We start from the raw sequence: 20,454 nt of genomic DNA, 5'->3' as shown, positions 1-20,454 counted from the left end.
CTCATTGAGGATGCAGGGGCTCAGCACTGAGCGTCCGCACGGCTCAGCACGGCCTGTCCCTCTATGGACTCTGCCTTAGACAGGTCTGCAGCCCTGCCTCTCACCATTATCACCCAGCACAAACTGTATCCATTTTGGCTTTATTTTTGTTAAATAAATCATGACACAGTGTAATATGTCATGTGCTGTTGTTCATCTGAGGTTGTATTTACCTAATTTTTTGACCTGCTAAGGAACAGATGATTGTTATTATGTCCTGATATGTAAAACCATAAAATTCAAAGAGGGTGTACTTTCTTTTTCACACCACTGTACTACTCATTTTAGGGACCCTGCAGAGAGAGAAGTGGCTCAGCTCGATGGCTGTGTGTATTAACCCTTGTCACATACACAAGTCACGTGCTCACAGGTGTGTCATGTGTGACAACTGATAAGAAAATGAGACGATAAGGGGGTGAAGCGATCAAACCCCTATTTAATATGGTGAGAAGTGGGGTCAGGTTAGAGGGAGTTACTGCACTGTTCTGCATTGCCCACTTCTCACTGTATAAAATAATAGAGAGACGGTGTCAGTGTGGAACAGAACTGCTGGACCGGAGAGCGTATCGGGAGCTTTTATCAAAGTCTCTCTAACGCCAACATGGAGCACCAGATTTATCTGCTTCTTTTATTCATAGTATAGAACTGGACAGTATATTAATTTGTTGCACTAAAATGACGTTGCTATTCTTATGGCTGTTGATCTCTGACTTTTTATGCAATTTTTTTTTATAGTACAAGATTGTGTTGCATAATCTTACACCATTGATCGATTTTGCACTGTTTGAAATTAAGTTCCTGTTTGAGGATGGACCATATGTTTGTTTAGGTGCCTCTAACTTTTGGGTTGTTTTTGTGTTAAAAATCTTAGATTTGAAAGCTTATACTAAATTCTGTAAATTTGTCCAATAAAACAAAACATTTCTTCTGTTTCTTTTTTATACAGACACAGCTGATATCCAACAAATATAAATCAAGGAACCTCATATCTCAGCACCTCCAGAGGAGCGCTGCTCACTACCAGCATGGATCCACACATGTTAAGTGAGTAGGGGAGCTATTTTGGTGGCTTTTAATCTGCGAGGGAATATCTGGTATTTTGCAGTTATGCGACTTGAACACCCAAACTAATCTTGTGTAAACACGAACTTTCACGGCTCCACTAGGGTGTCGCATCAGAATAATCCATAAGGTAAATGCTCAGTCTCTCAGTCATATAGATGGTGCGGGCCGGGCATGGATGTAAAGGTGGAATACAAATGACTTTTCAGGAAACATACTTTGGTCTATTAAACACAGTCCATAAACACTTCACATAGATATACACAGATAACATGACACAATACACGCAGCAAAATATAAGCGCTTTAGATAATCATCCTCTAGTAGGTTCCGGTCCTATCTGGAGGAGGTACTTATCTTGTGTTACCCGTTGCGAAGGATGAAATGGAAACATCTTTCATGGAGACAGCGATGTGCTAAGAACTTCCATAATTGGCTGATTCAATATAAGTTCAGGTTACTGTGAGGGCAACCCTATGGGATCTATGCTGCACACTTCATGTGTGCGTGTGTGGTTTCCTGTTAATCCATTGGTGACTACTGTCATAGGGACATGTTCCACCCTTCAGCACAAGACCGAGTCCTCTTAGTCCAACACCTGTCAAGAATGCTACAATTCAATTCACATCACTGCTGGTTGGCAAACACGGAAAAGCCAATTAAGCCCAGCCCAGAATCTCAGATTCCTGGGAATGGAGTTAAAAACACAGCAAGGCCGAGTGGTTCTTCCCTCCGACAAAAGAAAAAATGTATTTTGTCAGCATGAGGCTGATGGGCACTATCAGCGACCATACAGGCCGTGAAGTGGATCAGGTGGCATAGAAAAACGTATCAACAAAACTTCTTACGCCATTGGCAGAGACAGGCGGCAAGCCTGGACTAATGTAACTCCTTACCGCAAAACATAAGAGAATATCTAAAATGTTGGGAAAGCAACAAGAAACTAAAAGCAGGTTGTCCTCTATAAGTGAAAAAATAACTCTGCACTAGTGATGTAGTGATGTGAAATAAAGTGATTAATTAGCAGCTCAAAAACCCACCTAGAACTACCTCTAAGTTCATGAAAACAAATAAAAATACAAATATTGTGGAGTGCTGAATAGTGCAAAATAAATGCCAAATGCAATAAAGGTGAACAAAATGTGAATAACTATCATTGTGAGAAATGTAACAATTGTATTTATAAAAGGTTTTACCAGGAAGTAATACATTGAGTTGCCTCTCATTTTTGAGTTATGATGACAAATACATGGTTACATTATATATATAAATACATTGCATGCACAGTAAGTGATAATATATGATAGAGGTGTATGTAAGAGTTACAGACCAGATTAAAATGAGGCAGCTTTAGTTTTGAAAGAACTTAGACTGGTGGCGTGACTGTGAGAGTCCCCAGTAGATTGTTCCAGTTGTGAGGTGCACGGTAAGAGGAGGAGCGGCCGGATACTTTGTTGAGCCTTGGAACCATGAACAGTCTTGGAGTCAGTGTCACGAGAGACTAGGTCTTATGCACACCTTAATACCGGGATTCTGCACTGAGCACACAAGTTGAGTAAAATAAACTGTAATTTATTTCTTTTCAGACAAACACACAGAATCTTTACAATATACACTTAATAAAACACTTACTGGGATGGGGAAACGAAATCAATTGTTCTTAGAACGGAACAAAATCTCTAGACACCCCTGCACGCATGCAAGTGGGTGCGTTAAAGGATCCGTGTAACAATTCTTCCAGAAGAGGGTGTATATCTTTGTTGCGCTGTAAATTAAACTTCACACTCTGGAACTGCTGACGCTGGAACTTGGTCAAATCAGATTAATCTTATGTGAATCTGCTAGGGACAGGCCAGCAGGCATTTTTATAAGGTTGAAGGCCCTATACCCAACATGCACAACCAATCCCTCCCGTCTGAACATTTTCCCCACCTATCCACAGCTTGCCAGTAGTCTTCAGGAAGGGCAGAAGTTGTGTCCTGGTTTGCACGGAGCAGGCGGTAAGTTCACACCTAGGCTCCTTAGCATACCAGGATCCTCCACTTACCTGGCAACACTGGGTCTGGGGTTTGGCCACCAAGTGTGAAGTGCGCATACTTTACACCGGTATCTGGCACTTGTAATATCCCGGCCACCCTAACACTTAAGATTGCTGAGGCTTTTCAACTCCGGACTTCTCATAGACATTGAGGCACCCACTCTGCAGGGTGCTTTTGAGGTCCGGAGCTGAGAAATCCCTCAGTTCATTCATCCCTGACATACTTGCAAGTCAAAGGATTTGTTCCCGGGCTAACAGAAAAAAACCTCCCCGGCTTTTACATTTAAAATCAACAGTATATCACAGTTTATTAATAAAGTATGTTCTGCTTGTGCCACTGGAATAAACTTTATATGTGGGTGCATGGTTTCTTTATTCCTAGCTGCACTCAAAATTAGAGTGCTAGCTCACTCCGATCACAAGTTAACTTACTTAATTGAAAGGGCTATGATGTGGGTCTGCGGCTTCACCTAGTTCCCATGCCAATAAACTTCCCCCCTTTTTAAGTTAAGAAGCTAACAAGGTAACGGATACATTTTGACAGAAACCACTTCAGTTAGACCGCAAACCACTTAATCAATTAACCTTGCGATTGCGAGGTCTAGGTCTTAGAAAGCGATACCTATGCTTCAAAGCGGCCAACCATATACAGCCACGCGTCTTCAGTCTGCGCTTGGTTTAGCACTCACCGTTCCCTCTTCTGTCGCAAAACCAATTGGCACAGTTTATATACATTCCCATTAGTGCAGCTAGGGATTGAGCTGCAAAATGGGGACAACAAAGATGGTGTAGGGGAAAACGTGTCAGTGTGGTGCACATACAATTAACCCCTTCAATCCCAATGCGATTTACGGTTAATCAGCCGGGTATAATGTCTTTATTAATGGCCTGATTAACCCCTCTATCGCCACAGTCAGATCTCCGATGATAAGGGCTGCATATGGTAGTGGTGAGGAGTTTGTTCAGATAGACCGGTACCTTGCCCAGAAAGTATTTGAAGGCAAGACAGGAAAGATTACATTTGAGCCTAGACTCAAGTGATGGCCAATCCAGTTATTTGAACATTTCGTAGTGATGTGTATTGTACAGTATGAACAGTGTTTTGGAGTCAGATCTCAGATAATAAGTGCTGTTTATGGTAGTGGTGAGGAGTTTGTTCAGATAGACGGGTACCTTGCCCAGAAAGTATTTGAAGGCAAGACAGGAAAGATTAACTTTGCGCCTATACTCAAGTGATAGCCAATCTAGTTCTTTGAATATTTCGCAGTGATGTGTGTTGTAGTTGTATTGGAGGACAAAACAGCATATTGAATTGTAGAGGGTATGAAGTTTGCTAAGGTGGGTTTGTGGTGCCATGCCATATACTATGTCCCCATAGTCTATAATTGGCATTAGGATCTGCTGTGCGATACACTTTCTGACCAGAAGACGTAGGGAGGATTTGTTCCTATAAGTTTGGCATAGGTTTTGGATGTCGGGGGAATTAATGTTCAACCCAAATGTTAAATGGGAGTCAAACCTTATGCCCAAGTATTTAAAACTAGTAATAGGGGCTATCGTGGTATTAGCGTTGTTTCTGTTCTGGAGCTCATTCATTGGAAGCTTTAAAAAATTAGTCTTGGTCCCAAATACTATTGGTACAGTCTTGTCAGTGTTTAAAAACAGTTCGTTTTGGGAAATCCAATTTTCAGGTCTCAAATATTCTATTGTACGGCCAACCCACAAAAAATAGTAGAAGAATTTGGAGAATTCTATAGATCCCTTTATGATGGGAAAAAAGTGGCACATAATCAATATACGAGCACAGCCTTAAGAGATTTCTTAGCTACCTCGAACATAGGTAGATTAACAGAGTGCGACCGACAAGCCCTGAGTACTGACTTCACATTAGAAGAGGTAGAACAGGCTATTAAAGAACTTAAACCTTCAAAGGCACCTGGACCTGACGGTTTCTCAGGGCTTTATTACAAGAAATATATGAAATATTTAGCCCCAAGGTTGCTCCACATGTTTAATGCAATTTTAGCAGGAGCTCCCATCCCCGGAGATATGCTGCGAGCGTCCATATCATTAATACATAAACCTGGCAAAGACCCGCTGGACTGCAAAAGTTACAGACCGATCTCCCTAATCAACACAGATATTAAGTTGTATGCTAAATTATTAGCCAACAGATTAGGTCTTATCCTACCCAGACTTATACACCCAGATCAGGTCGGGTTTATCGCAGGGAGACAAGCAGCGGACAACACCCGACGTATTATTGATCTGATAGAATTGGCTAATAAAAATAACACCCAAAGCATGTTGTTAAGTCTGGACGCTGAAAAAGCATTTGATAGGATAGACTGGCCATACCTACAAGAAACGCTCGCAGCATTTGGCTTCGGGGATCAGATGAGTAGGGCGATCATGTCGTTATACTCAAACCCAACAGCTAGGGTGATACACCAGGGCTTCCCGTCACCTTCATTCGAAATCAAAAGTGGCACCCGACAAGGATGCCCGTTATCTCCCCTTCTATTCGCCCTGTGTATTGAACCACTAGCTGCTAAAATACGAGCTAATCCGGATATCGCAGGGTTAAACGCTTACTCACAATCACATAAAGCGGCCCTGTATGCAGACGATATCCTATTAATCATAACAAAACCCCTTACCACATTACCCAACCTATTTGACCTCCTGAGCAGATTCTCAAAGATATCTGGATTTAAAATTAACCAATCTAAATCGGAAGCACTCAACATTAATCTCCCCAGTCACACGGAAAAGCTGTTGAGGTTAAACTTCCAGTTCAGCTGGCAACAGAAACACATAAAATATTTAGGAATCCACATCACCAGAGGGGTCAACCTCATATACAGTGCAAATTATCCCCATCTAATTCGGACTCTTAAAAAAGATCTATACAGATGGTCCTCTAAGAGGATATCATGGATCGGTAGGATACATAGTGTCAAAATGAACCTATTGCCACGTATCCTTTATCTCTTTCAGACACTCCCTGTGCCACTCAAAACAAAAGATATACTCTCGCTCCAAACAGAAATCTATAAATTTATCTGGGGTAGGAAAAAACCGAGAGTTAATCGCTCCAATATGAAAAGACCTGTTGCTGCCGGTGGTTTGGCGGTACCCTGTTTATTAACATACTATAAAGCGGCCCAATTAAGCCAAATTGTTCAATGGCACTCTAACCCCCAATTGAAACGATGGGTAGAGTTGGAAAACGCCGCATGTTCTCCAAAGGAACTTAGCGACCTGATTTGGTTACCAAAATTAGCGTTTAACCACAGAGAGATGCCGCTCACCTCAATGACCAACTCTTTATCGATTTGGGAGGCGACAAAATTTAAGAACACTCTGACATCAAAGTACTCAATGATGTCCCCCCTTTGGTATAACCCAGCGTTCGCACCCGGTATGGCAGGGACTAGTATCCCGATCTGGAAACAAAAAGGCTATTCACGAATAAAAGACCTGGAGGGAGACAACCAGAAAATCAAGACCTTCGATCAATTGAGATTAGAAAACGAAATACCTCACTCTGAATTTTTTAAATACCTCCAGGTCAGAGCATTTTATAACAAATTTGCCCCATATCCCCCTTTGACGAAATTCGAAAAGCTCTGTCGGAATGACGCCGACACAAAGGGACTTATATCAACAATTTACGGAGAGGTAATCGGTTCTGCTGACCCCAAACAACAAATCCCTACATATAGGACTAAATGGGAAACAGATCTAGGGGAAACCCTAGAAGATGAGGAATGGAGCGCCATCTATTTGGCCTCCGCCAAAAGCTCCATATGTACCACCCTAAAAGAGAATGCATATAAGGTCCTCATGAGGTGGTACCTCACCCCACTGAATTTATCTAAATATATACAAGGATCCTCCCCACTATGCCCCAAGCAGTGTGGAGGATCAGCAGATTTGTTGCACATGCTGTGGTCTTGCCCAAAATTACTCCCGATCTGGGACGAAATCAGAAATTGGATCCAGAGGGTTTTTGACCTCACAATCCCCCCTGACCCGTGGCTGTTCTTGCTAAACAGACCACTGCCGGGCCTATCAAAAGCAAATTCCAAGCTAATAGCACATTTTGCTCTCGCAACGAGATGCGAGATCGCAGCATTGTGGAAAAGCCCTGACATACCAAACATCCCAAAGATTCGAAATCGCATTTGGTTCATCTGCCAGATGGATAAGTTAACCAGTCTAGTTAACGACACTGGCGACAATTTTCTAAAAGTCTGGACGCCATGGTTGGCACAGACAGATATCCCGGGGATTGAGAGCACCACAATCTGGCATTAATATCAGCAAATGCGTTCTCTTCTGGGGGAGTCAACATAGACAAACAGATTCACAACTGCCGGAGAAGAAATAAAACTTTTATATGCCCTCAAGACCAACTCAAAGACCGATTCTCCTTTCCTTTCCCCCCCCCCTCCCCCTCACAACCCCTCCCCACACCCTCCCTCCCTTTCCCTTCAAGAGGTTTTTTTTTTTTTTTTTTTTATTATTTTATATATATATATATACATATCTCTATTGTAATTTAACCCTGATTATTATTTTTATTATTGCTCTTACTATATGATTTGCTTATACACCATATGGCCGAGTAGGGACCGAAAAGCCATATGATTCTATCATATACACCAATATTCCTGAACGATCTACAACACTATATCTATGTCCAATGTACACAAGTAGCCATTCTAAGTTCATATTTTGTATTGTACAATTATGTATGCTTTTACCAATAAAACACAAGTTATAAAAAAAAAAAAAAATTAGTCTTGGTCCCAAATACTATTGGTACAGTCTTGTCAGTGTTTAAAAACAGTTCGTTTTGGGAAATCCAATTTTCAGGTCTCAAATATTCTGGTTGAAGCACATGTTCACAGTCGGAGAGGCTAGGACTTTGTGTATACAAGATTGTGTCATCCGCATACATGTTATTGAAGCTTCCTTACAAGCTATAAGACAGTGATTCCCAACCTTTTTTGTTTGGAGGAAACCTTGAAGTATTTTGAAAAATCTTGAGAAACCCTTTTCTGGCTGACACATATTAGGTTCGACAGGGGTAAATCACAACATTTCACAGCTCACAAGCCCACTCTATTTCCCACCCTCTACCCATGTATTTCTCTCCCCTCCGTCTCACTCACTCTCCCTCTTTTCCTCACTCACTCCCTCCCCCCCTCTCCTCTCACTCACCCCTACCTTCTGTCAATTACCTCACTCTCACTCCACTCCCCTACAAAATACATACCAAAAAAAACCACCCCCCTAAATATATATAACCCCAATACATAATAAAAATACCCGCCCCCACCAATACATATTAAAAATGCCCCCGCCAATACATGTTAAACCTGTAAAGGGAGATGGGCTGAACTGCTCCAAGGAAAACAGTTTCAGGCTGCACGGGTCAAATAATCATCATCATTCTCATCATCGTCCTCCTCCTCAAATACACACCCCCTGCATCTCGCATCACCCACCCTGCATCTCACATAACCCACCCCCCAGGGTGGCACAGAGTCATTCAGAGTGTTGCGCAGAGTCAGTCAGAGGGGGGCACAGAGTCAGTCAGACAGAGGGGGTGGGCACAGAGTGAGCCAGTCAGAGGGGGGGTCACTGAGTGAGCCAGTCAGAGGGGGTGGGGGGGCTCCGAGTGAGCCAATCAGAGGGGGGGCACATAGTCAGAGGAAAAACACACACACAAGAACAAATACACAGGACAGACACAGGCTCACCTCTTGTCTAGTTTTCCAATTGGGAGGAGCGCTGTGATACTCGTGAACATATGCAAAAAAAAAAAAAGGAAACAATATGATGGTGCAGATGGTAAAAAATAAAAGTGATCAAAAAACAGTCTCTGCAATGGTTGTACTCACAAATGATAAGGTCAAAATAGACGTATCAGAGACCCATCTCTCTCTGATAGGAGCCCTCTAATGGATGCCCTCTTAGGATGGTATATTAGTTGAAATTCTGGAAGCTTGTGGTGTATTGTAGATCATATGGATAATCAAAGTATCTCCCAAGGATTATAGAGAAAAAAGAGAGAACGCACAATAGTATAGTACGATCTAAAATTGTATTGCACAACAGTATAAATATAAATATAGCACTCACATTTTACATATAAGATATATTCGAGGGAGAGGACAGCTGTAGTCAGACGGATGGTGCCGGTATCTCCAGGAACGACGGAACACTTCCGCGTGCGTCACGTGTGCCCGCGTCACATCCCGTGACGTCTCAGGTAAGGGCGGAAAGGCTGCCTTGTGTGTCCGTCTCCGTAGTTTGCCAGCACCTGCCTCCGGTATTCTCCCCAGCTCTGTCACTTCCCACAGCTGATCGATTCAACGCGTTTCGCTGTGGCTTCTTCAGGAATTGGAATCGGATGTGACACGGGCACACGTGACGCACGCGGAAGTGTCCCGTCGTTCCTGGAGATACCGGCACCATCCGTCTGACTACAGCTGTCCTCTCCCTCGAATATATCTTATATGTAAAATGTGAGTGAGTGGAAAACTACACAAGATCTATTTGGACCTGGACAGTTCTCATAAAGGGTGTAGAGCTGCTTTATATTATTAAAGTGTATTTCACATTATAATTATATTTATAATTCACGTTGTGTTGGTGGAGGTCACTTATCACATTTGTGATATCAATTGCACATTATACATTTCTATCACTTATATTGTGTATATTAATTATTATTATATTGTAGTTTAGAAGCGCCCGGTTTTCACTTTGTGTGTTTCTGTTCACCTCTTGTCTGCATGGCCACACCCCGCAGGCTCATCACACCTCCTGATTGGTCGATTAGCCAGCAGCAGCCAATCAGGATAGAGGAAACTACCCAGCCCTCTAACAGCCCTGCTCTGGGAAATCGGGGAAATCCCATGGAACCCTTCTGATGCCCTCACGGAACCCCAGGGTTCCACGGAACTCTGGTTGGGAAACAGTGCTGTAGGAAGATCTTTGATGAACACTGAGAAGAAAAGGGGCTCCAGAGCCGAGCCTTGCGGGACACCGCAGGTGATATCCAAGGGGTTAGCGTTAGAGCCTGAGATACACATGTTGGGATCTACCTGATGGGTAGGAATTAAACCATTTTTTTTTTTTAAACTTTGATTTTATTAATTTTTTTCCAGAACAAAAATACAATGAGTTTATGAGGATAACCCTAAGGGGCCCCCTCTTTCGAGTATTCTCATATCATTTAATTTAACATTGTAGGCATTGTACATTCCTTGAACCTTATCCTGCACATATCGATTTCACGTATACTGACATTCACTAGACCAGAACAAACCACAAATGAACAAACAGACAGATATTAATAAAATATTATTTTTTTTATAATTAAATTATGGGGGTGGGGGGGAGTTGACTGTAATTCTCGACCTCTTCTCCTCCAAGGAGGTTCCAAGTCAGAGCCATATTCCGGACTCCCGACTTCCCATCTTTGACTCTAAGATTCTACGTGATTTGGCCTATCCAGGTCAAAGGAGAACGCATTTATTTCAATTAATATCAAATTGTGGATACCTCAACCCCGGGGATGTCTGTCTGGGCCAACCACGGCGTCCAGACTTTTAGATAATTTTTCCCTGTGTCATTAACTAAACTTGTTAATTTTTCCATTTGACACACAGACCAAATTCTGGTCCGAATTTTTGGGATATTTGGAATTTCGGATTGTTTCCACAATGCTGCAATCTCACATCTCGTAGCAGTTGCAAAATGTGCAATCAACTTGTTAGCTGTTTTAGAGATTTGCGGCAATGGCCTATTCAATAAGAACAACCATGGATCGGGGGAATTTTGAGATCAAATATTCTCTGTACCAAATTTCAAATTTCCTCCCATAGTTGAGTGATGCGAGTGCAAGACCACAGCATGTGTAATAAATTTGCTGTTTCTCCACATTGTCGTGGGCACAATGGGGAGTAACCTGGTATACATTTTGATCATTTGAGTGGGGTCAGGTACCACCTTATCAGGATTTTATATGCGTTCTCCTTTAACGTTGTGCATATCGAGGACTTGGCGGGGGCCGTGACTATTTTTGTCCAGCTTTTCTCATCTATTTCCTCTCCCATTGTCTCATATATTTTAGTTTGGGGCTATTCCCTGAGGCAGAACCGACCACTTCTCTGTACATGTGCGATATGAGTCCCTTTGTATCGGATTTAACAATACAGAGCCTTTCGAATGAAGTCAGTAGGGGAAAGGGGGCGTTTTTGTTTATAAACCGCGCGGATCTGGAGGTATCTAAAGAATTCAGCGTTAGGGGTGTCTTTGTCTGCTTTGATTTGATCAAAAGTTTTAATGCTTCTAATCCCCTCCAGATCTCGAAAGTTATTAAAGCCTCTCTGCTGCCAAATTGTGAAGTTACCTCTATCCAGGCCCGGAGCGAAGTCCGGGTTCCCCCAAAGGGAGGTCACTGCGGAATTTCTAGTGGTCAGTGTGTGTTTAAATTTACATCTCTCCCAGACCAAGAGAGAGTTGGTCACTGAGGAAAGCGGCTTTTTCATTGCTTTGAGCGCTATTTTGGGGAGCAAGATCATGTTACTTAAGTCCAGTGGGGAGCAGCAACTATGGTCCAGGGCAACCCATCTTTTCAATGCTGGGTCACTCTGCCACTGAATAATTTGGCATAATTGTGCCGCCTTGTAGTAGGATAATAGACAAGGTATTGCTAGGCCTCCCGTCAGGGTGGATTTTTTTATAATTGTTTTGTTTACTCTCGGTCTTTTACCTCACCAGACGAATTCGGACATCGCGAATTGGAGTGAGCCGATCTCACGCACTTTTATGGGTATTGGTAATGTTTGAATGAGATATAGAATGCGTGGGAGCAAGTTCATCTTGAGGCTATATGTCCTCCCAATCCACGATATTTTATATGATCCCCATCTCCGAAGATCTGTTTTCAATGTCCGAATCAGTCCGGGGAAATTTGCCTCATAGAGATTCTTATACTCCTTAGTAAGGCGGACACCGAGATATGTAATATTTTTGGTTTGCCAATTAAAATTGAGTTCAATTAGTTTTTCCATAGGTTTGGGTAGGTTAATGTTTAGGGCTTCAGATTTGGCCTGATTTATCTTAAAGCCTGAGATTCGTCCAAAGTTATCCAACAAGTCCAGTAGATTCGACAAGGAGGTGAGGGGTTTAGTAATGGCTAACATAATGTCATCCGCATAAAGCGCTATTTTGTGTGTTTGTGAGCGGATGTCTATGCCCACAATATTTGAATTGTACCGAATTTGTGCAGCCAGTGGTTCTACGCATAGGGCAAACAGGGGTGAAAGAGGGCATCCCTGTCTCGTCCCGCTCTTAATCTGAAACAGCTCAGATGGAAAGCCTTGATGTATTACTCTAGCTGCCGTGCTCGTATACAAGGCCATGATTGCGTTCCTTACCTTGTCTCCAAACCCAAAGGCCCCAAGCGTGGCTTTTAGATATGACCAGTCGATCCTGTCAATAGCTTTTTCCGCGTCTAAGCTCAACAGCATACCTTCTACTTTGTTAACATTGACTATCCCTATTAGATCAATGATTCGTTGGATATTATCAGCTGCTTGCCGATCCTTGATAAAACCGACCTGATCTGGATGTATGAGTCTAGGCAGGATGCGTCTTAATCTGTTGGCCATTAATTTAGCGTCAATTTTAATATCCGAATTAATTAGCGAGATTCGTCTGTACCTCTTACAATCCAGAGGATCTTTGCCTGATTTGTGAATTACAGAGATAGACGCTTGGAGCATTTGTTCCGGGAAAGGTTCTCCTTCAAGGACCGCATTGAACATCTTAAGGAGGCAGGGGGCTAATAGCTTCAGGAGCTTCTTATAGTAAAGGTTTGAGAAACCATCCGGGTCCGGGGCCTTAGATGTTTTCAGTTCCTTGACCACCTGTGTTAATTCCTCTATAGTAAAATTTGCACCCATCACCTCTCTCTCCAAATCCCCCAATCTTAGTAGATTCGAGAAATCGAGAACCTCTCGACATGCTTTCTCTGTTTTACGGTTCCCTACTACTTTCTCACCGTTGTACAGTACCTCATAGAAGCTCTTAAATTCCTCTACAATTTGTTTAGGTTTAGCTGTAACTGACCCTACGGAGGAGCGTATCCCCTGTATATTATAATTCGTTTGAGGATTTCTCAATTTAGTTGCCATCATGGTATCTGGTCTGTTTGCCCTCTCGTTGTATTTCCTCCTTGACCAGCTTAGTGCTTTCTGTGCCTGGGAGGTTAACACAAGATTTAATTTAATCTTTGTGTCCTGTAGTTCTTTGAGGATCTGGGGGTTATTGGTGAGCTTATGGCGAGTTGTGAGAGTTTTCAAATCAGCCTGTAGTTTTGTGATTGTGGCATTTCTTTCCCTTTTTGTTTGCAGCTGATAAGCCAATCAAGAAACCTCTCATAGTCGCTTTGTAGGCTTCCGATAATGTGGAATATTTTTGCACATTACCATCATTTGTCTTAAAGAACCGATCCAGTTCCTCCCCACCAACCGGAGTTTTTAGGATCGATTTATTAAGCTTCCAGTTCGCTCCCGGTCGGGCCAGGTTAATTTGGTCGCACCTCGGCTCTATAGCTGCATGGTCAGACCATGAAATATCATGGATCTCTGAGTGAGAGACCTTTGGAACCATTCTACTAGAGAGACAAAGAAGTAGTTGATTCTGCTATATGTACCGTGGGGTGTGAGAAGAAAGTGTAAGCTCTCTGCCCGGGATTCTGCTCCCTCCATATATCTACAAGTTGATTGGTTTGAACCCCAATCTTTAGAGCCTTAAGCGTTCTGCTATGGGTCGTCTTCCCTATTTTGGAGCTGCCTACTCTTGCGTCAAGGACCATATTACAGTCTCCCGCTAGGATAATGTTTCCTTTTGCTGTCCTGTGCAATACCCCACAAAACTTTGTGAAGAAATCTGGGTCATTCTCACACGGGGCATATTGTGGCTACTGTTAAATATTGTTCCTGTGTCTTACCCACTATGATTATAAACCTTCCATTTTTGTCTTTTTTTGTCTCTTCGACTGCAAAGGGGAATCTATTGTGTATGAGGATCGCTACTCCTTTCTTTTTCCCTATGGCTGAGGCTATGTGTACTTGTCGGAATTGCTTATCGAAAAACGCTGGCGTATTCTTTTTTTTATTAAAGTGCGTTTCTTGTAACATGACTATGTCTGCCTTTCTCCTTTTATAATCAGACATAGCCACTTTCCGCTTATTCGGGCTGTTGAGACACCCTTAACATTATGGGAAATCAATTAAACTGCTATGTGTGTGTTGACTTACGGCCCTCAATAGCTGATGTTTTCATCTGTCTTGGATTCCATCTGTCGGTGTTCTCCTTTGTTTCACAATGGTTGGACCTCTCAGGAAGAGAAATCTGTCAAGTGGGATGGGGGGAGGGATAGGATGGGGGTGGGGAACAAAAAAAAATAAGAATTAGAACTGACAACACACCACAATGAAAGAAGGGGAACTGGGTCAGCTATGCTCCAGCTCCTCTCCCTTGCTCAAGGTAATGGTCCAGTCCCATAAGACGACCCGGCCGTCCCTGGGTCCGGTGTAAACCAGTCACTGGACTTGCCTGGGTCCTCATCAAGCCCCCGGTGTAAAACCGTGCGGCGTGATGTTGAGCCCATACAGACCGCGGAGGTGGACTCCACCCCCCCCCCCCCGGCGCAAATGCTCTAGCAATAATACTTATAATTAGCCAGCTTAGAACAGGTATAGATAATATCCGTGTATATTTGTGTATGCCCAAATCTAGTAACAGATATCCAAAGATTTTGTACTGCATCTTATGAATACCATATTTATTTTAACTTGGATCTACTAACTTTGTTTAAACTTGTATCTTAATTCCTACTATATCTTTGTCTGTTTTAGTCATATATACATCTTTTAACCTTTCCTTACTTAACCTAGCTCTAGCTTCTCTTGTAACTACTAACGTCACTTAAATCCAACTCAATACATTTTATTCCTATTACTACCGTTTATCTATCCTTCAACCTTATCTTAACTATACTATTTTTATATATAAAGTGATATAACAACCTTTCCTTTCTAATATAAACCCTTTACTAAACTATCCTATAAACCTTTCTTACTTCTCTTTTCTTACTACCCTTATATTTATATTTATACTAAACCCCCCAAAGGACTTTTAATCTGTCCTATTTCTGAAACCTAAACTTTTATCTACTATTCCTAATTAACTAGAGCCTTTGTGGGCTTAACTGCCTGTCTCACTGTGTCTCTCAAGCTCAGACCTTCCCCATGCCTCCGACTGCTGCCTCTCTTCCTTTTCACCTTCTTGCCCCTAACTGCAACCTCCCTTCATTCCTGCTTCCTGCTTGTCTCCTTGCTATTCCTTCCTCTCCTGTCCCCTCCACCCCCCCTTCTCCCGCCAAAACCCCCCTCCTTTTTCTTCCCCTGAATGTGTCAAACTTGCCCCTTTTACAGAGGACTGAGTGTTTTCCCGCTTTTAATTAACTGTCACTAGGTGTCGCCCTTCAGCTTCTTTCCTTGAAGAAGGCTAAGCATGGCTGCTCCTCTTCCCACCATCTGCCGCTAGATGGCCCTCCACCATAGGCTATTAATGGGACAGTAACCGAGGCATGGCAGCAGACACAGCTCCTTTAAGCCCTTAATTGAAAACGTGTCTGTGGCCAGTCACAGTCAGTTTTCTCTTCTTTCTTTCGGGGAGGCTCCCACTCGGTTCCAGGACGTCGAGGGGACTGGTTCTTCATTGGATGAGTGCTGAGGAGGACTCGGGGTGATGGGGACTTTGTTCAGCTGCCGCAGGAACGCTTCTCTCTCCTCAATTCTTCTTAAGCTATGTGGGACACCATTCCTGAGGATAAATAATCCGAATGGGAATAGCCAGCGATATTTTATGTCCTTCTCTCTCAGAGCCCTGGTGATCGGTTGGAAGCTCTTTCTTCTTGCCAGGGTAGTGGGTGTCAGGTCCTGGAAGACCTGAGATTTTATACTCTCATATTCCAGGTTTTTAGCAGCCTTTGCGATCTGGGAGACCATCTCTTTTGTTTTGTAATAATGAAATCTTAGGATGATGTCTCGTGGGGGGTCAGAGGGTTGAGGTTTGTCACGCAGCGCCCCGATGACATCTATCCAGACACCTCTGATTTTCAGGCTTGTCAGGGAATAATTGCTCCAGCCATTTTGACACGAAATCGTCGGCGTCTGTTATTGATTCTGGACCCCCTCTTAACCTCAAGTTATTCCTCCTATCCCTGTTCTCCATGTCTTCTAATTTGTCCCCCATTTCCTCCACTTTTGTGCTGAGTAGGGTCGTGGTCTTGACATTTTTTTTGCAGGGATTTGATAGTTTCATCCATTTTGTTTTCCACTACATTGGTCCTTTCTCCCAGCCCATCCACCTCCTTCCTCATTTCCTAAAGTTCCCTTTTACAGAAAGCCTTCATTTGGCCACAAAATTCTCTGATATCATCTTTGGTGGCTGGGGTTGTATCCCTGGGGGCATCGCTCCGCTCCGAGTGCTCGCTTTCAGAGCCTGATCCGGCATCTTGGGGTTCCTGGCTTCCTGCCCGTGACTTCCCCGACTTAGCATAAAATTCTGTCAGTAGGAGTTTTTTTCTCTTCTGCCTCGTTTGTGTCGGCATCTCTAGTGTTTCCGACAACAGTTGTGCTTGAGAAAAAGTTAGTTTTCGGTGCAGATCTGGCTAATTTCTTCCAAAAATGCACCGGTAGGGACGTCGCTTTTAAGTCAAGCTTCCATCCACTCCACTGTCGCGCATGCGCCTCCGGAATTAAACCATTTTAACGCATGCCTCCCTATTCCAGAGCACTGAAGTTTGTTTAGCAATATAACATGATCAACAGTATCAAAAGCCTTTGCAAAATCTAGGAATATTGCACCAGTAAGATGTCCCATTGCAGACTGAATCTCATTGCAAACTTTTAGGATGGTAGTTACCATGGAGTGTTTGGGGCGAAAGCCAGATTGGAATTGTCTAAGGAAATTTTTCATGGTATCGTACAGTGGTTCCCAAAATTTTCGGCTCCGAAAGGCGATCAGGATTTTTCCACGGCGCCCAAAGTGAAAACAAAGTTGTATATACATACCTAAAAGTCGCAGTGCGCAGTTGGTGGCTTGGTGCGGTTACGGTTAGTTAAAAAAATTAAACGCGAAATGTAAAAACCACAAAAACAATGTATTGGTGGAAATAATTAGTAAGACGGATGAGCCTGTTTTTCACTACACATCTTTTCAAATCTCGAGGGGGTTATACTTTTTTTCCCTGGCTTCAACTCTTTAAGTAATTTTCTTCCAGAAGGGCCAGGAACACATTTCTTTACAATTCTTTGCTACTATTCTATATCAGAGGAGATATCAGAAGAAGAGCCCCCATTCCCAGCTTAACATGATGGATTTTTCTTTTCTTATTGCCAGGTTTCCCAGTGGTTGTGCCACAGAGTTTAGAGATTAAGTCAGAGAAAGAAGAGCCGAACACTGAGGGACGTCTGCCAATCATAGAGAGTGAAATGGATTCATTTCCTATTGGTGGTAAGTACCTTTATATCCCCACTTGTCTTTATTCAAATTGTTTAAAAAATGAACTGACGTGTACAATATTGGGGAAAATAACATTAATGCAATAATAGAATTACAAGCTACATGTTCTAATAACCTTTGAAAATCATGTGTTTTGTTGTTATTGTTGTTACTATTATTATGATGATATTATTATGATAATATTATTGTTATTGAGGTTTGAACATTGCTAACACCAAAAACTGTTTCCAGCACTCCAGGTTCATAATCAAGTACAATCACTTACTTTTCACGTACAGTTAGGAATCGGTATGTAGTCACATTAAAGGAGTATTCAGGGTTAATTACCTCTCATAGGAAGTCCTTAGGCCTGCTGGGTGTTCTGGAAAAGCCACTTGCAGCATAGTGGAGTAAAATGGCTCTCAAATGAGTATAAAGTTTGGAAATGGGTCCCTGACCTTCAACGGATGAGATGGAGCACATTTGGAAAAAAACAATTTTAAGACCACCTTCCACTGTTTGACAGTGTATTCTGCCTATGCTCGTAGCCTCTAAATGCCAAGATTAATCCAGGAGCTTGACCCTCACTAATTTCCATATTTACCTTTTTCCTCTCCCTGACCTCAATTCATCTCATCTCTGAATTCTCCTTTTCACTTCCATTTACCCCTCCGTTCTGTAGAGACCTGCGTTTCATTAAGCCAAACGCTCTCAGCTCCACTTTGCTCTCCTCCCTCTTCTGTCTGTTCCTCTACTGATTCCGACAACCTTCTTATGAAGTCTAATTTTGCCCAATCTTTCTCTAAAGATCTACATGCCCCACTTCTTCTCTTCCACTCTCACCCTTCTAACCCCAGACCTTGGTTTAACTGCCATACATGCATGCTTTGCTCCTACACTCGCTCCTCTTAATGCAATATCCTAGATAAATCCTTATTGCCTCCTAGATGCAATATCATATTCTCTTGAAGTTGATGAGATACAGCCCACTAGAAGATACATCCTACGTCGGAGGAAGAGTCCAGCAATTCCAGAATGCTTGGGCGCAAATAATTATTGACTCTTGGGTGCTCAACGTTGTCAGCAAGGAATACTGTCTGGAATTCAAAACTAGACCTGGAGGGCACAGGTTGAGAAGATCCTGATGATCGGGAAACAAACTTGTCATACAGGCATTAACCAGCAGTATCCAACAGCTTATGAATGATAGTGCAATTCAACCAGTTCCACAACAAGAAAGCTATTGATGTATCTACTCACCAATGTTCCTCGTGAAAAAGGTGAATTAAGGTCTATCTTGGATGTAAGAGGAGTAAACAAACTGCTCAAGGTAAGGAAATTCAAAGTCCCTGAAGACCATCATTGTGGCAATGGACCAGGGGGACTGGCTTGTATCAGTATACCGAAGGATGCCTACTTCCATGTACCCATATGTCACAGACACAGAAAGTATCTGCAATTTGCAATATTGGTAGCACACTACCAATTCAGAGCTCTTCCCATTTGGTCTCTCTGTCACCAAGAATATTCACAAAGGTGTTGATAACACTCATCGCCGAAATGAAGGAATACAATTTTTCCCTGCCTGGATGAAATTCTTATAAAGGCACAAGACCGAGTCCTCTTAGTCCAACACCTATCGAGAATGCTACAATTCATTTCACATCACGGCTGGTTGGCCAACACAGAAAAGAGCCAATTAAGCCCAACCCAGAATCTCAGATTCCTGGGAATGGAGTTAAACACACAGCAAGGCCGAGTGGTTCTTCCCTCCGACAAAAGAGAGAATGTATTTTGTCAATGCATGAGGCTGATGGGCACTATCCGTGACCATACAGGTGGTTAAGTGGGTCAGGTGGCATAGAAGAATGTATCAACAAAACTTCTTACGCCATTGGCAGAGACAGGCGGCAAGCATGGACTAATGTAACTCCTTACCGCAAAACGTAAGAGAATATCTAAAATGTTGGGAAAGCAACAAGAACCTAAAAGCAGGGTGTCCTCTATAAGTGAAAAAATAACTCTGCATTAGTGATGTAGTGATGTGAAATAAAGTGATTAATTAGCAGCTCAAAAACCCACCTAGAACTACCTCTAAGTCCATGAAAACACATAAAAATACAAATATTGTGGCGCGTTGAAAAGTGCAAAATAAATGCCAAATGCAATAAAGGTGAACAAAATGTGAATAACTATCAGTGTGAGAAATGTAACAATTTTATTTATAAAAAGTTTTACCAGGAAGTAATACATTGAGTTGCCTCTCATTTTTGAGTTATGATGACAAATACATGGTTACATTATATATAAATACATTGCATGCACAGTAAGTGATAATATATGATAGAGGTGTATGTAAGAGTTACAGACCAGATTAAAATGAGACGGCTTTAGTTTAGAAAGAACTTAGACTGGTGGCGGCTGTGAGATCTCCAGTAGATTGTTCCAGTTGTGAGGTGCATGGTAACAGGAGGAAGATCGGCCGGATACTTTGTTGAACCTTGGGGCCATGAACAGTGTCAGGGTCGCCTAGACCTCCTGCCTAGCCATAGCTTCCTTGTCCACTGGGTGTGCTGCTGCCTTCTGTTGGCTCTGGGTTCCTCTGTCTGTCTGTCTTCTTGTTGCAGACACATAAATCCAAAGGGGGGTTTTTAAGCCCCCAGTGGAGCAAGAAACCCAGGGCTGCACTCACGAGAAAAAGTGAGAGGGAC

The 20,454-nt window shown here is 42.6% G+C and overlaps 1 protein-coding gene across 3 annotated transcripts in view; it reads left to right on the top strand.

The window, feature by feature from the left end:
- The window catches only part of LOC142488353 (uncharacterized), a 148,567-nt gene that overhangs the window by 112,643 nt on the left and 15,470 nt on the right, over window positions 1–20,454 (top strand). For 2 of the 3 annotated variants that reach the window (XM_075588771.1, XM_075588772.1), the window contains exon 4: window positions 17,642–17,755. In XM_075588771.1, coding sequence (XP_075444886.1) covers window positions 17,642–17,755 — 114 coding nt within the window. Of the gene's footprint in view, window positions 1–985; window positions 1,084–17,641; window positions 17,756–20,454 lie in introns of all 3 variants that reach the window. The other variant, XM_075588774.1, reaches the window with a different exon arrangement.

The sequence above is a fragment of the Ascaphus truei genome, chromosome 2, assembly GCF_040206685.1.
Source record: "Ascaphus truei isolate aAscTru1 chromosome 2, aAscTru1.hap1, whole genome shotgun sequence".
Taxonomy (NCBI): domain Eukaryota; kingdom Metazoa; phylum Chordata; class Amphibia; order Anura; family Ascaphidae; genus Ascaphus; species Ascaphus truei.
The sequence above is the reverse complement of the archived record's forward strand: the minus strand, read 5'-3'. Positions and strand labels throughout refer to the sequence as shown.